This window comes from Vulpes vulpes, chromosome 6 (genome assembly GCF_048418805.1).
Source record: "Vulpes vulpes isolate BD-2025 chromosome 6, VulVul3, whole genome shotgun sequence".
In the NCBI taxonomy this organism is placed as follows: domain Eukaryota; kingdom Metazoa; phylum Chordata; class Mammalia; order Carnivora; family Canidae; genus Vulpes; species Vulpes vulpes.
Genome location: NC_132785.1, coordinates 122,925,943 through 122,941,213, shown reverse-complemented (window position 1 = coordinate 122,941,213; position 15,271 = coordinate 122,925,943). Strand labels below are relative to the sequence as shown.

General features: G+C 51.5%; 1 protein-coding gene across 1 annotated transcript in view; it reads right to left on the bottom strand.

Moving 5' to 3' along the window:
• C6H14orf132 (chromosome 6 C14orf132 homolog) overlaps positions 1-15,056 on the bottom strand; it is a 50,207-nt gene extending 35,151 nt beyond the window's left edge. Inside the window, exon 1 of the mRNA XM_025982597.2 lies at positions 14,856-15,056. Within this exon, the coding sequence (XP_025838382.1) occupies positions 14,856-14,882 (27 nt within the window). The 5' untranslated portion in view covers positions 14,883-15,056. The remainder of the gene's footprint in view (positions 1-14,855) is intronic.
• Between the last annotated feature and the right edge of the window lie 215 nt (positions 15,057-15,271).

Below are 15,271 nucleotides of genomic sequence, written 5' to 3'. Positions count from 1 at the left end.
ACAGGGGCCCTGCCACGAGGATGCCCAGCATGCGGAGTGGTCTGCAAGTTTGCAAAACCAGCTCATGCCCCGCAGCCCCCTCGCAGCCCCCTTCATTGTGCTGTTTGTTCCTAATCAGTTCTCTCCAGGGAGAGGCTAGAGTGGTCGCCTTTCCCAGCAGGTAGGAAACACATGTCTCTGGCCCCACACTGAGTTCGAGAAGCTCAGACTCCCAGAATAGCACCATAATGGCCATAATGGTCCTGCTGAGCACTTGTCTCATGTAGGAATGCTCCAAACGGGGCCCTGTTTATCACCTCCTCTCATTTGTCTCTAAATCCCAGGGGGCAGGTTCTCGGGTCCGGATGAGGAGGCTGAGACTCAGAAAGTAACTCACCCACGTCCCCTAAGCCTGGGCACCAGTCAGGCTCTGTGCTTTCTGCTCCACACCTCCCAACCCCAGCTTCCTGGCGCTCACCACCAGCTGATGGGCTCCGGGCCAGGGATCCTGCCCATTTGACAGGATAGAAGAGGCAGGAGCATGAGGACCAGGTCAGGGAAGGATGGTGGAGACACAGGGCCGAGAATCAGGGGCTGGAAGGAAGAGCTCCAAGTCGTGGTGACCGCAGCTTGCTGCCTTCTCTCCACGGCCTACTCTGCACCAGCACAGCAAACACACTTCCAGAAAGCTATTGCAAAGAATCCCTCACAGCACTTCTACTTCAGGCTGCACAAACGGAGGCGCAGAGAGGCTAGAACTCTGCCCCAGGTGACACAGCTCTGGAGTAGCCAAGGGAGCCACAAGCCCAGATCTGTGCACTGGGGGTAGAGGGTGAAGTATAAATAGATCATCGGGAGACTACTCTCCATCCACCTCTCAAGTGCCCTCTGGACAAAGGAATCAACAGCTTTTGTTTCATACTATCTTTTATTTTATTTTATTTTTTTAGGATTTATTGATTGATTTTTAGAGAGAGAGAAAGAACAGGGGAGGGGCAAGAGAAAACCTCAAGCAGACCCCTCACTAAGCGCTGAGCCTGACGCGGGGCTGGATCCCTGGACCCTGAGATCATGACAGGAGCTGAAATCAAGAGTCAGATGCCAAACTGACTGTGCCCCCCAGGGGCCCCGTTTCAGACTATTTTTTAAGGATGTTTGCAGAGCAAACCACCCTGAAGAAAGAGCACGTCCCCTCGGTGCCAGAGGACACATTTGTTTCCTGACCAGGGTTCCATCTCTCTCAAAGACAAAAAGGTTGGGCGGGTTTGCCAGCAGCTCCCTTTAAAAGTGTGGGGTTAAAAAAAATAAATAAAAAAATAAAAGTGTGGGGTTTCCGAAGCATGGGGTTTCCCGGCCGTTCCACAGACCCAGTGTGTGCCTGGCCTCCCCCGGGCTGCTCGGCATCATCCTTCCGGGCTCGTGTGGTAAGGTGCCCTGGTGAGAACATGAAGCTCATGCCACTGGCTGCGCTATGAGTCATAAAGTCTTTTATCCAGGAGCCTCATGGCTTCTGTCAGCGTCTTTTAAATTATAGCAGGCGCACTTGCAAACAGGATGGAATTTCAGACGCTTCACAGCTCTTGACATATCTGTGCTAGGGTTCAAAAAGATCAGTCGTACACATTCTGGAAGGTAGAAATGGCTAAGTAGCACTCCGAAAAGAGAGGTCTCTCATCAGCATGAGTCAAAGGTATAGCATTACGGAAAGCAAGATTGGACTCTCCATGGCCATATTCATGGGTGTATCAGGGCTGGATCCAAGGAGGTGATGGATTCTTCTGGAGCATCACATCTTATTTTAAGAAAATGGATTTATGAGAACACTGCCTGACCTAGTGAAGATTCCAGAGGGAATATTCATTTGGGAAACCAGTGGAGAGAAATAGTTAACATTTAGTCCCAAACCAAGAATGATACCAAGGGAGGATACAGGAAGGTGGTTCAGAGTAACAGGTAATGCAGTTTTGTACAAAGTGTACTGTTTGCACAACCATCATCTCATTTCATTCTCCTGCCCGAGCCGTGAGCTAGGTGTTACTGCACCCATTTAACAGACAGAGACACTGAGGCTCCGAGAAGTTACGGATCTCACTCCCCCTCCAGGTCTCACATGGCAGAGCCAGCCCTGGGACTCGGGCCTCCTGCTCCCCCACCTCACGTGCTCTCCGGGGCCCTGTGCAATCACAGAGGAGGCCACTGTGCAAGCAGGATTAGACTCACTGCCTGGGACCAAGGGGCAGAATTAAAGGGAAGAGGATTTTTGACTCAAGAGAGAAAGTTTGCTGTGAGTAATTCCTTTTACTGACACTTAGTAGGAGCGACATGACCAGTGTTAAGCCTCAAAGTCTTGAGGTTTATCATAACTTATCACAACTACTCCTATCCCATTGCACAGTGGAGCATGCCGGGACTTGGAGAGAGGAAGTGATTTCCCTGGCTGCGCAGGGGCAAGGCTTGATTCCAGCAGAAGTCACAGTCTTGCAAGGTGGTGAGTTCCCCGTGGCTGAAGATACCCAGAGGGCCACCTTACAAGGCATGCTGTGTGTGGGGAGGGTGGGGGGCGGTTCTGAGATTACAGTGGATCTGCCTGGTGATCTGGCCAGGGTCCTACAGCAACACGGAAGTCAGAACTCACACTGGGGTTCCTAGACTTGGGGGCTCACTGTGTGAGCCCATCCCATGGGCTTTTCTTAAGCACCTACTATGGGCCTGGCCCTGAGGCTCTAAAGAGGAATAAGGCCCAGCTAGTCCCATTAGCCTCTGAGGGTCTCCTGGACAGAGAGGGGAGGCAGATATATGTGTAAAGGGGCATGAGCTGTAAGGTTTTGGCGTATGGGAGGGTTCAGCTTCAGCCTGCCTGGAGTGAGTGCTCCCCACCAATGCTTCATGACTCTAGCAGCGCTGTCTTTCTTTGGGAGGGGTACTTCATCCCCAGATGGGCTACGGGGGATGCTGAGGCCCAGGAGTTAAGAGGGACCAGCCCTCTACTCAAACCCAAGTCCCTCCCATCAGATATAGGCTGTGGGGGTCTTCACCGCTCTGGGCATGAGGACCACCTCATCAGTTCCCACCGTGGGACCGTTCAGAGGTTGGAACAAAAGGACGCTTGGAAAACAGGAGTCCAGGCCTGACCCCCACCCCCATGGCAGGCACTCTGGGGGGGGGGGGGAGAGGAGGGAGCTGGGGAGATCACAGACAGGTCGTGGGGTGCAGTGACAGCAGGACCAGGTATTGTCAGTAACTGGGGGCCTCGGGGAAAGAAAGCTGTGATCCAGAACCCGGAAGTGTCTGGCAAAGTGATGCAAGATAGGGTTTTCTTTCTTTTTTTTTTCCTTTTCTTAAAGGTTTTATTTATTTATTTATTTGAGAGAGAGAGTTAGAGAGAGAGAGAGAGAGAGAAAGAGAACCAGCAGGAAGAGAGGGAGGAGACTGCTCACAGAGCAGGGAGCAAGACCCCAGGATCGTGATCTGAGCCCAAGGCAGATGCTTAAGCCACTGAGCCACCCAGGCGCCCCAAGACAGTTTTCTATCCAGTTTTTCTTGCACTTCTATTGATTCCTAGCTCTCTGGATTCATTGATTAAATATTTACCAGGTTTGGCCCTGGGCTGGAGAGTCATGATCCCAGCATAAAGGAGACAGAAACCCTTGTCCTCGGGGAATGCCAGGATTCTATGATGCTCTGATGGAGGCAGAGGGGCAGCGGGGTGCGGAGGCGGAGGAGGTGGGGGGGAGGACCACTTCCAGAGCCCCAGCCCCAGCTCCTTCAGCCTCCTGCGCCCCCCCCCCCCCCATGAGCCTCTGGCGCCAGCCTGTCTGAGCTCTGTAACAACTCCCTGCAGCCACAGTCCCCTCTGTGCCCATGGGCTCTAGAGAGGGAGGGCGGCTAACAGGGGCGCTGGGCTGTGGGGGGCTGTCACATGGAACCACACCTGTCCAGGGCGCCCCAGGACACCCGTGTCAGGGCTGCAATCCATCAGCTGTCCCCCAGCTAGTCCCTGGGCCCTGGCTCAGACCCAACCCAATCTCACCCCTTCCAGCCTGGGTGACTTTGGGCCAGATTCACAGGCTCTCTGGGCCTCAGGAACCCTTGTCTGAAATGGGTGTGTGGCAGTGCTGTCCAGGCACAGAGCCTGGTCCTCCACATGTCCAAGACGCAGCCGCACCATCTGCCCCTCTTCCCTCACCCTGCCTCACCCAGCTGCCTGCCTGAGGGTGACGTTCTCTGTGTGATGTGCACTCACATGATGATGATCAGGGTGACAAAGATGATAGCCCCTTTCTGGCTCCTAGACACTGCCTGACACAGCTTGGGGGGGGCCTCTCTGTGGCATGCTGCCTGCAAGCCCACCCTGCCTGATAGATCTGGTTACTGGGACGCACAGAGGGGCCCCAGGAGAAACTCCGCAGAGAGGAAGGGGACTGGCAGGACATCAGAGAGGAGGCAGGAGGTGCAGGCAGAAGGAGCACTGCCAGGCTCCGCAGAGAGGCGGGGGCACAGGGCCCGAGGTCCCCTCCACCAAAGCTGCTGGAAGCCAAGTGTCACTGCATTTCTAATCAGCTCCCCCAGCTCCGTGCTGCAGGGATGGATGAGGGGCCATCGCAGGGCCTGGGGAAGACACGCAGGGTCCCAGCCTGGGTGGGCCTGAGGCTGCAGCGGCCTGCTGCCCACCCCTGACTCTCATCCTTCTGGGAACTGAGCCTCCCTGTAGAGCAGGTGCCTGCCGGGATGCATCAGGGAACCGACCCCGGCTCACTAAGCCACCTAACCTCGGGCTGCTGGCACACAGGCCTGACACCTGCATCACAACACTGGCCCTTTCAATATCTCAGACGTCGTGGAAGAAATTCGAGGGACAATAGTAGAATGGAAAGGAATTTGTTCGGCCCATGCAGTTTGGCTTTCCACAGTGCAGGAAAGGAAGAAGGTGGGGACATGGTTGTTAAAAACACAGGCTTAAGAAAATTCTGCTTCCAGCCAAGATGGAGTAACAGGGACTGGATCTACTCTTCCAAATGAAAGAACAAGAAAAATGTAAAAAATACATAAAAATGGTTCTCAAGATACTGGACATCCTGCAGTGAAGAACAGTGACCTGTGAGAGACAGGAAACAAGCCAGGTAATCTCTACAAGTGACTCAGTTGCCTGCCTGGGGAGAATTTCCAGGCTGTGGAGCAGGAAAGGGTAACCCAGACAGAGACCAGTGGGTTCCCGATTGAAAAGATGGGACTGAGAGTCCGGGGAGACCAATGCAGCTGGAGACAATGGAGGGGAGAGAGTTTACGGAGGGTCCTGGGGGTCTCTGGAAGGACCCCTCAGATAATTAGGAGAGGACCGATGAGTGCATGTGGGTCAGGGAAGCACTGGAGGTGGGAAGTACCCAAAAGGATGGCAGGGAATAGGGCCTGGCATCCACACAGGCCTGAAAGAGTCCTTGAATCTACCAGCCACTTGGAAAATCTTGTAATTCACAGAGCCCTGGGTGGAATACCCAGAGCCACCTGCCTCACCAGTGGGTGAGGATGGCTCTTCTGCTAAAGATGGCTCCAATCCAACCTAACAAACCTTAAAAGCAAGCCCCCAAAGGGTCAAACTGTTTCCAAGTAACATAACTGTATCCCAGAATAGAGCTCAAGAATATTTATAGGAGTACAAGACTATCTAGCATCCCAGAAGGTAAAATTCATGTTTGGGATCTAATCAAAAATTACCAGGCATGCAAAAAGCAGCAGGCAAATATGACCCTTAGTGAGGAGAAAGTAGTCAATCAAACTTAAGCAGAACTGAGGCAGATTTAGAACCAGCAGAGGAGGGTGGAGGAGCAGTTGTTGAAACTATTCCACATGCTCAAAAAGCTAAAGGAAACACTGAACATGTAAAGAGAATTGAAGATATTAAAAAAAAACATAAATTAAGATTCTGGGCATAAAGACTACCACGTCTAAGATCAGAAATACACTGCATGGGATTCATAGAGATTAGATGTTCAAGAAAAATACTGGTGAACTTGAAGACATGTCAATAATAATTACCCCGAATGAAACACAAACAAGAAAGAATAAACACCAGGGAGCTGGCATACACATGTAGGTGGCCGGATATATGTGTAAATAGAGTCTCCAAAAAAAGGAGAGGAGGGAACAGAAATGATATGTAAAGAAATAAGAAGGGGCACCTGGGTGGCTCAGTGTTTGAGCGTCTGCCTTTGGCTCTGGTCATGATCCCGGGGTCTTGGGATCGAGTCCCACATCGGGCTCCCTGCAGGAGCCTGTGTCTCTGCCTCTCTCTCTGGGCCTCTCATGAATTAATAAGTAAAATCTATTAATTTTTTTAAAATACTGTACAATACATTTGAAAGTTGCTAAGAGAATGGATCTTAAAAATTCTCACCATAAGAAAAAAAGAATTGTAACTATGTGAGGTAAGGATACAGTGATCATTTTTTCATAGACACACATATCAAATCACTGTATTATATACCTTAAATTTACACAACGTTATATGTCAACTCAATAAAACTGTGGGGAAAAAAGGAAGAACAGCAGAATTCTTTCCGAAGGTGATAAAAAGTATAAACCCACAGATGTGAAAGCTCCCAAATCCTAAGCACAAGAAACATGAAAAAAAAAAAAAAACTACACTAAACCATATTATAAGCAAAGTGCCCAAAATCAATAAAGAGAAAACTGTCAAAGCAGCCAAAGGAAAAATGACATATTATGTTTAGAAGAACAAAATCTGATGGTAGCAGATTTCTCAGTGGAAACATTGCAAGCACGAAGATGGTGGAATAGTATCTTCACTGAAAAACAAACTATCAACCTAGAATTCTATGCCCAGTAAAAATTAACTTTCAAAAATGACAGCCCTTCCCCCCCAAAAAAGAAGGCTTTCCCCCCAGACATATAAAAGTTGGAAGAATTCATTGCCAGCATTTCTGCACTAAAAATGTGAAAATCCTTTAGGCAGAATGAAAATAATACATTTGTGATCTACACAGGAGAATAAAGAACACTGGAGATAATAACCCTATGGGAAAATACATATGACTTTATCCTTAGTACTTAAATTGCTTTAAAAGATGATTGACTTTTATCAAAAATAATAATGTAGTGTGAGGTTTATAACATGCAGAAGTGAAACGTGTAACAGTAATAGCACAACAGCTGAGAGGGGGGAGAAGAGAAGGATATTGCCGTAAGGTTCTTACACTATATGTGAAGTGCCATAAAATCGCTTTGTGGACAGGTTGTGATAACTTAATGACATATACCACAAATCCTCAACCACTAATACAGCAGAACAGAGCTAGTAAACCAACAAAGGAGATCATATGGAATACTAAAAATCTCTTAATCTGAAGTAAGGCAGAAAAAGAGGGAAAAGGGAACAAAGAACAGATGGGACCAATAGGCAATTGTGAGATAGTAAATTTAAACCCAACCACATTAAAAAAAAAAAAAAGTCACACTAAACATGAACGGCTTAAAGACTAATCAGAAGGCAGAGACTGTGGTATTGCATTTAAGAAAACAAGCTGACATGGCAACAAAGATCTGGGTTTGAATCCCAGCTGTGTGTGCCCTAAGCCTCAGTTTCCTCATCTGTAAAAATAGATCCTAAAATTGCCTATTCTATGGAGCTGCCAAAAAGGATTTAGTGAGACTCTGCACACTACACAACACAGGGCCTGCCTGGCACCCCCCTAAGCAGTTGATAAGTGGCAGTTCTGATGGGAAGGCACAAGGGACATCTTGAGGGGACAGAATGAGGAGGGAGTGAAGAGAGGTAGGTCTCCATCAGCTTAGAGTAGAAGGAACTGGGGTTCAGATCCTAAGAGCAGGGCCAAGTACACAGCAGCTGGACCTAAATACTTGTGTATTTAATTGGAGACTCACAATCCACCTCCAGATGCCCCAGTTCTCTTAGCTCTGTGACACAGAATTATTGCCAGTCAGATGGAATGTCTTGACTCTTAAAATGCTGTCTAGAAACCCAGTCTACAAAAGGTACCATGGATTTTTATTCTCCCTTGACTGCTCATTACACCTCCGCAAAAATGTAGCGTTACATTCTCTCCCCAAGCAGGTCTAATTAGAATGATAAAATATTTAAATCTTTTAAATGAGAATTTGAAGCACAACAAGACAGGCCCTCTGGTTAAAAACATCTGAGATAATAGACAATTTGTATTTTAATGATAATTCTGGCTTTAAGAAAAAGGAGCAGCCGCTGGCTGGGGAAAAACGTTCTCTGAGTAGCAGATTGCCAGGCTCTCTAGAATTCTGTTTTTCTGGGCGGTGCTGTGTTCCTCTGGGGAGAGAAAATTTCTGCTGGTGTCTTGCAGATCTTTCGGAAAAATCCCACAAGCCCATGAATGTAGCTATGTCCATTTTAAGAGAGAACAGAATTGCCTCTCCAACACTACCAGATTCTTTTGTGAATTTTTTCTTCCTCCATGAAAAATGATTATAATGCAAATTAACTGTGAGCCCTGCAAGGTCCAGGGAGAGGGAGGGACAGCAGGAGGGTGGCCTGGCAGCAGAAGTAACTCAGCTATGATTAGAGCACACATGCTGTCTTCCAGAAAGACGCGCCCACCATCAACACAACGTTCCAGATGTGACTGTGTCCTCCCACCAAGGAGGCCAAGGTTCTAAAAGCCTAGCTAAGGGGAGAAGTGTGTGTGTGTGTGTGTGTGTGTGTGTGTGTGTGTGTGTGTGTGTCTTGGGAGGGGGAGGCCTCCACTCCTCAAACGCAGGAAGCCCCTCAGATCTCCCCAGCAGGTACTGATCCCCACCCCATGTCTCCTCCCTCCACCCCTCCATAACTCAAGAACTTACTGTCTCACCAGGTTGTATAGTCATTAGGCTGAACTATATGAAATTGTCAGGTCGAAGTGACCAAATATCAGCCACTTTTTTTTGGTTTCTTTTAGATTTTATTTATTTATTCATGAGAGACAGAGAGAGAGAGGCAGAGACACAGGCAGAGGGAGAAGCAGGCTCCATGCAGGGAGCCCAATGTGGGACTTGATCCCGGGTCTCCAGGATCATGCCTTGGGCATGAAGGCAGATGCTCAACCACTGAGCCACCCAGGTGCCCCCAATATCAGCAACTTGATACAGTTCAGCCTAATAAAGTCATGGCCTACCTCCCTTAGTAGTAATTTACTTCTCTCTTGAGGGTGGTAGTTCCCAAGGTTTTGTCCAGCTCTACACACATCCCATCGATATACAGCAACTGCACGGGCACCCCCAGGATGACCCTCACCCACACACCTGCCTGCCCAGTTTGGCCCCATGCAACGGCCAGGCCCCAAAGATATCCACTCCTTCCACTCCTCCTGGACGTGCACGCTGCTCCCCACATTGAGAGATGGAATTGGATCCCTTCCACTGAAATTTGAGCTGGCTTTAGGACTTCCTTGACCAAATGACCACAGAGTTACTGATATTCTGGGACTTCAAGGCTTCACAGCTTCTACCTGGGAATGCCCATCCAGGGGGGAGGCAGTGCCACGCAAGAAGACCACCATACTGGCAAGAAACCCCAGCTGCCTGAAGGAACATTTGCAAGACAAAATGCCAAGTGGAGAGAATGGTCAAGTTGAATAGAGCCGCCAGACGTGTGCGCCATGCTGGGACTCTCGACTCCAGGCCCAGCTGCCACTGAGCAGAAAAAAACTGCCCTGCTGAGTCCTTCCCAGATCTGGTCCCACAAAACAGCGAGCAAAATAAATGACTGCTTTAAGCCACTAAGTAACTGAAATAATGAGCAATCAGTAACTGAAACAGCTCACATTGTGGTTGGTTGGCTTACTAAAAATCTTTAATTAGTGGCCCGCATTTAAAAAAATCCAGCCTCTGTGTAAAAATCCAAATTTTCAGTTTTCTTGGAAACCCAGAAAACCTCACAGACCTGGGCCTGTGTGTCTGCATGGCACCACAAAGAGCTAGAGCTCAGGGCTGCTCTCTGGGCCTACATAATGGCGAGGCATCCTTCGCACAGCTCCATTCAAACTTCCAGAAGCCTTCCCTGACCTCTGTGTTAGGTGCTTCCTCTGGGCTCTGCGTTTACGTACACCATGTCACATATCACACGGCAGGCCCGTGGCCCTCTCCTCCCCAGAGCTCCGGGCATGGCCCGCAGGAAACATCTGCTGAGGGACTAGATGGACAGTTCCAAGTGGAAGGTTATTTTGTGCCCATTTCACGGAATGATGAAACTAAGTGTAGAGAAGCGATCCGTCCGCTGCCTCTCTAAGACCAGGGGCCACTAATATAAGAATCAAGAACCTGACTGGATCTTTGGATGCTATTGTGAGTTGAATTGTGTCTCCTCCAAAAATATGCTTTTGAAGCCCTAACTCCCCATACTTGTGAGCATGACCTCCTTTCAAACTGGTTTCTCTGCAAGTATAATCTAGTTAAAATGAGGTCATTAAAGAGTGGGCCCTAATCCAGTATACCAGTGTCTTTATAAATGAACATAAACATGGGGTGCCTGGGTGGCTCGGTCAGTTGAGCATCTGCCTTCTGCTTGGGTCATGATCTCAGGTCCTGGGATGGAGCCCCACTGCTTAGGGGGGAGTCTGCTTCTCCCTCTCCCTCTGCCCCTCCTCCTGCTTCTGCTCTTTCTCTCAAATAAATAAACAAGCAAAATATTTTTTTTTAATGGACATAAACACAACACTCTGTATCCAGGGATTGATGATTTCCTAAAGCTGATTCACGGTGGGGCCCCAAGTTCCCCACCCCAACCCCACACTGGGTCTGGTCTGCAAGGTGGTGCGCTCACATGCAGGATGGCCCTGTGGTCGGCGCTCTACTCCTGGCTCCTCTGCTTGTCGGTGGAGCCACCCTGGCTCTCCATTGCTTCCCCGTCTGCATGATGGGACTAATAAAGCCACCTGCCTGACTACAGGTCTCCCACCTGTGGCAGGTGCGGTCAGGAGGAAGAGAGACCCTCAATCCTGGAGCAGGTCCCGGGTTATATTATTCTGGGTCTCACTCTTATAAGTTGCTGAACCCATACTCGGGTGACTTCCAGTGACCACATGACTTTTTGTGACCTGACAGGGACCAGAGAGCCAAGGACCTGTTCCATCCCGAGGAGGGGGAAGGAGATAGCCCCTAAGTGTGGTTTCAGCTTCAAGCCTCTACCCTGAGCACACACACTGGAATCAACTGGGAAATGATAGAAAATACCGATGTGTGCTTCCAGCTGAGACTCTGATGGGGGCACTTGGGGGCAGGGCAGAGGCAGCAGGTCTTAAAAGCTCCCAGGGGATCCTAATGGCACCAACATCGGGAGCTCCTGGGGTTAGACTAGTCACTGTTCCCTACAGCATGAGACAAACACAAGACCGAGCTCTTGAGCCATCCGTGTGCTTGTTCATCACGGCCTTACAGCCTCCGACTTGAGAGGAGCGCTCCTGGGCCCTCTTCCTGCCCACACAGTACATTCCTTAAATGTTCACTCTCTTGTCTCCTCATGGAGGTCTCAGGGTCTCTGCACATCTCTTATTAACTGTTCAACTCTACAGGGGGTCTGGGGATCCAGGGGCTGTCGCAGAGCGGGGCAGGGGTGTGTCTAGGGTGGAGGAATGGGCAACTGGGTGCCTCCAGGGCTCAGGGGTGATGTGGGGTCTGTGAGCTGAGTGTTCACATCATCGGTGTCCACAGCCTCTTCCAAGCCCCCAACATATAACCCCACGAGCCCACAACAGCGAGGGCATATCTGCATCAGAGCAATGGCCTGATCCCGGGTGTCCACCCTCTCCTTCTATAAAGGGTGTCCTTGTAATGCTCAGCCTTTGAGAGGCAAACCTTTCTGAAAGGCTTATGTTCTCTGAGTCTTTGAAAACTGGAAGCAGGAATCACAGTTCATGAGACTGAGGAGGGAGAGAAGCTTTTGGAGTCACAAAAAGCTGGTTTCATTCAATTAATCAAGCTAATTGATCAAGCAGGTGTGCACTTCCAGCTCCACTCCTGCCTCCTCATGCTTCTGGGCTCCGCTGGGGCTGGGATCTTCCCAAAGCACTACTTCAGTTATAACCACTCCCTGCTCCACAACCTGCAATGGCTCCCACTTCCCACTGATTAATGTAGACTTCCCACTCAACAGTCAGCACCTCTGTGACCTGGCGCTGGCCCCCTGTCCCAGCTGTCCCATGCCCCTACCTTCCCTCTTCCTGGCAGAGTCTGTGCCTATATTCCAGGCCTCCCTCCCTCCTGCCTCTCTGCCTAGAATCCACCAGGGAAGATCTGTCTGTAGTTCGACTCCATCCGACTGACGTCCTCAAAGTCCTGAGGATGACAGGTGTTTGGGGGGTGGGGGGGGTGTGACTCCTTGAACGCACTGTTTCCCTGTTCTTGTCTTTTCACCACACACATCCATCTTGTCTCACCCCCATCCAATCATCTAACAGAAACTTGCTGAAAGCCTACTATGTGCCAAGCGTCTTGGTCCACCCAGCCCTGATGGATTCCCTTTGCTGGGCATAGCCTGGCCCATCCCATCCCAGTCCTCTGGAAGCACCCAGAAAGAAAACCTATACCCTATTCCACTTGGTCACCAGCACCCCAGTCCTGGGGCCTGGCACGGAGCTTGGCACAAGGCAGGTACCCAACTTTTGCCGAACAAGTAGATGGAGGCATTAACATTTCCCCATTAAAATTGTCCACTGCTGATGTGTGGGGACAGCAGCTGGATGACCTGCACCTGGTGGTCACTCCACTCTCATGGTGGTGCTTACCACATGGTGAGCACTCCCCGCGGCCAAGCACTCAGTGCTGCAGATAAAGAGCAAAAGTTCCCACTCTCGTGGTTGATGAGGAGGACAGAGCAACATCAGAAAGCAACGCACCCTGTGAGACCATTTCCTGGAAGAAGCAGAAGAGATGACTCATCTTTAGATATGTCCCCCGTCCCTTAGAGCATGTCCTTCTCAGGGTGGAGCAGTAAAGGAGGAAACCCCAGCAGCTGTGAAAAACTACCCAGCCCCAGATTTGAAGCTCTGGCGTGCTCCTCCTCCTAATAATGGTGTGTCCTGGGCAAATTATTTAATCTTTCTGAAGTTTGCTTTCCGGATCTGTAAAAAGAGGAATAACAAACGGGGCCCACATCCTGGACTAGTAAGGATTCACTCTAATAAAGTGTGCAAGTGGCTGGCACACAGCAGGTGCTCAACAGACCTCTGCGTCTGTCCCCCTGTGATGGCAATCACGTTTCTGTTCCTTGCAACTCGCTCGGAACTGGGCATGTAATCAATGCCCAGATATCTGTTGGCAGGAATACAATCACCACACAAAACTTGAGAGTAAACAAAAAAGAGACAGGAAAACAAAAACAAAAACAAAAAGAACCCAAGCTCTGTGCAAGCTCTGACTATATAGATGGTGCAAAGCCCTGTTTATTTTGTCAGGTTACCATAGCAACTGCGGAGGCTCCAGCCAGCCCCGGGGTTAGCAGTGATCAATTTATCTCGTAACCATGGACACAAGCTGTTCAGTGGGATGCAGAGGGGGCAGGCAGAGACAGACGTGTGAGCTCCTCTGTCCCCTCCAAATAAATCTGGTGAAGCTGCTCCACTTATCCTGTAGCTAAAGTCACCACGGTCTAAAATGATGCCCGCATGACAGTTTTTTATAAACATGGGCTTAGGAACAGGCGACAGAAAATTAGGCAAAAAAAGACCAGTGTAGCTGACAGAAGCAGAGAACATTTTGGAAAATTAAACAAGCGGCTGCAGAGAGCTGGGATCTGGAGCCATCCTGGGGATCCGGCATCCTTCCATGACTGTTCGGGGACTCGCTGTCCATACAGCCTGGGTTTGGCTACTACTTTTTCAACAGGCTTCCATCGGGGTGAAATTTGGGGGAGGGAAAGGGAAGCGTTGTCTTAAAATCCACTCCCTGGAAAATTAAACAGCAGCAAGTGGGGCTCCTGGCCCACATGCAGGGGATGGAGGGGAACTCCGGGGGCCTTCCTACCTCTGGGCTCCCAACATAATCGACTCAGACGGTGCAAGATCTGAGTTGATTATGGGGCTCAGACTGAGGCTTTCTTCTCCTAGAGGAAACGTGGCCTTCCCTGGAGCCAGACTGTCCCCGGCGCTGGGCCCCCGAGAGGCCACAGGCAGCTCCGCAAAGCGCAGAGCCAGGGGGTGTCTGTCTGCCTTTGTTCTAGCTCAAGAGCTGAGCCAAGAAACGTAAGGACCAGCCAACGCTCGGAACTCCAGGGGGTCCTCCTTCAGCGAGGGCCCAGTGCTGAGAGGTCATCTGTGTTTTCCTGCCATCGGCAACCTGTTCTGTGCGAAGGGAAGACTTATGGTCGCGTTGGGCACTGGTGGCTACAGGCTCAGCACAAAGCAAAAAAAAAAAAAAAAGGATAAAAGGATAAAAGGATCGCTGCGCTCTGGCGCGCGGCTGGTCACAGAGCAGGTCTCACCCCCTTCCTCAGGCTGCAGGGGCTGCGGTCTAGGGGACAGTGGGGGGGCGAGGTCTCCCGCGCCTCGGGAAGGTGGGGAGGGGACAGCGAACCCCAGCCGGGTTTGCACGGATCTGGGCTGCACGGCCTTGGGGGCGTCCTGGGTCCTGCAGGGGGGCGGCAGGGAGGGGCCGACCCGCACCCCCAGGCCCCGCGCGCTCCGGGAACCGGTGCACCCGGGGCGCTCGGGGCGCACGGCCCGCCCCACCCCCGGGCGCCGCGCTCGTCCGCCTCCGGGTCGGGGATGCCCGGCTCCGGACAAAGGACAGGGGACGTGGAAGCCCCGCGGCGCCACCGCCCGGTGGAAACCTCCGGCGAGCCCGTGGCCCCGAACCTCCCCAAACTTCGCAGCCCAGGGCGCGCGGGGAGGGCGCCCCGTTACCTGCGCGGCCATAAAGGACAGATCCATGGTGTCGCCGGTGCCGCCCGCGCGCGGGTCCTCGCTGCTGCACCTGCTGCACCTGCTGCACCTGCTCCTGCTCCTGCGGGTGCAGCCGCCGGCACAGCTGGCCCCGGACCCCCGGCGCCGCCGACCTCAGCTCAGCAGCCCCGGGTGGCGGCTTCGCGGGCTCGGGGGCCCCCACGTGACCACCCCAGCCCCACCCCGAGGGCGGGGCCCGCCGGAACCCCTGCGCGCTCCGGCTCCCCTCCAGCACCGGGGGCCCCGAGTGGGGAAATTGAGGCCGGGGGTCACCCGGCCGGGGTGGGGGAGCGGGAGCCCGCCTGGACCAACAGCGCAAGGCGGATGGCGCCGCGAGGGGCTGGCCTGCCTTGCTCCCAGGCTTGGGGATCAGGGTC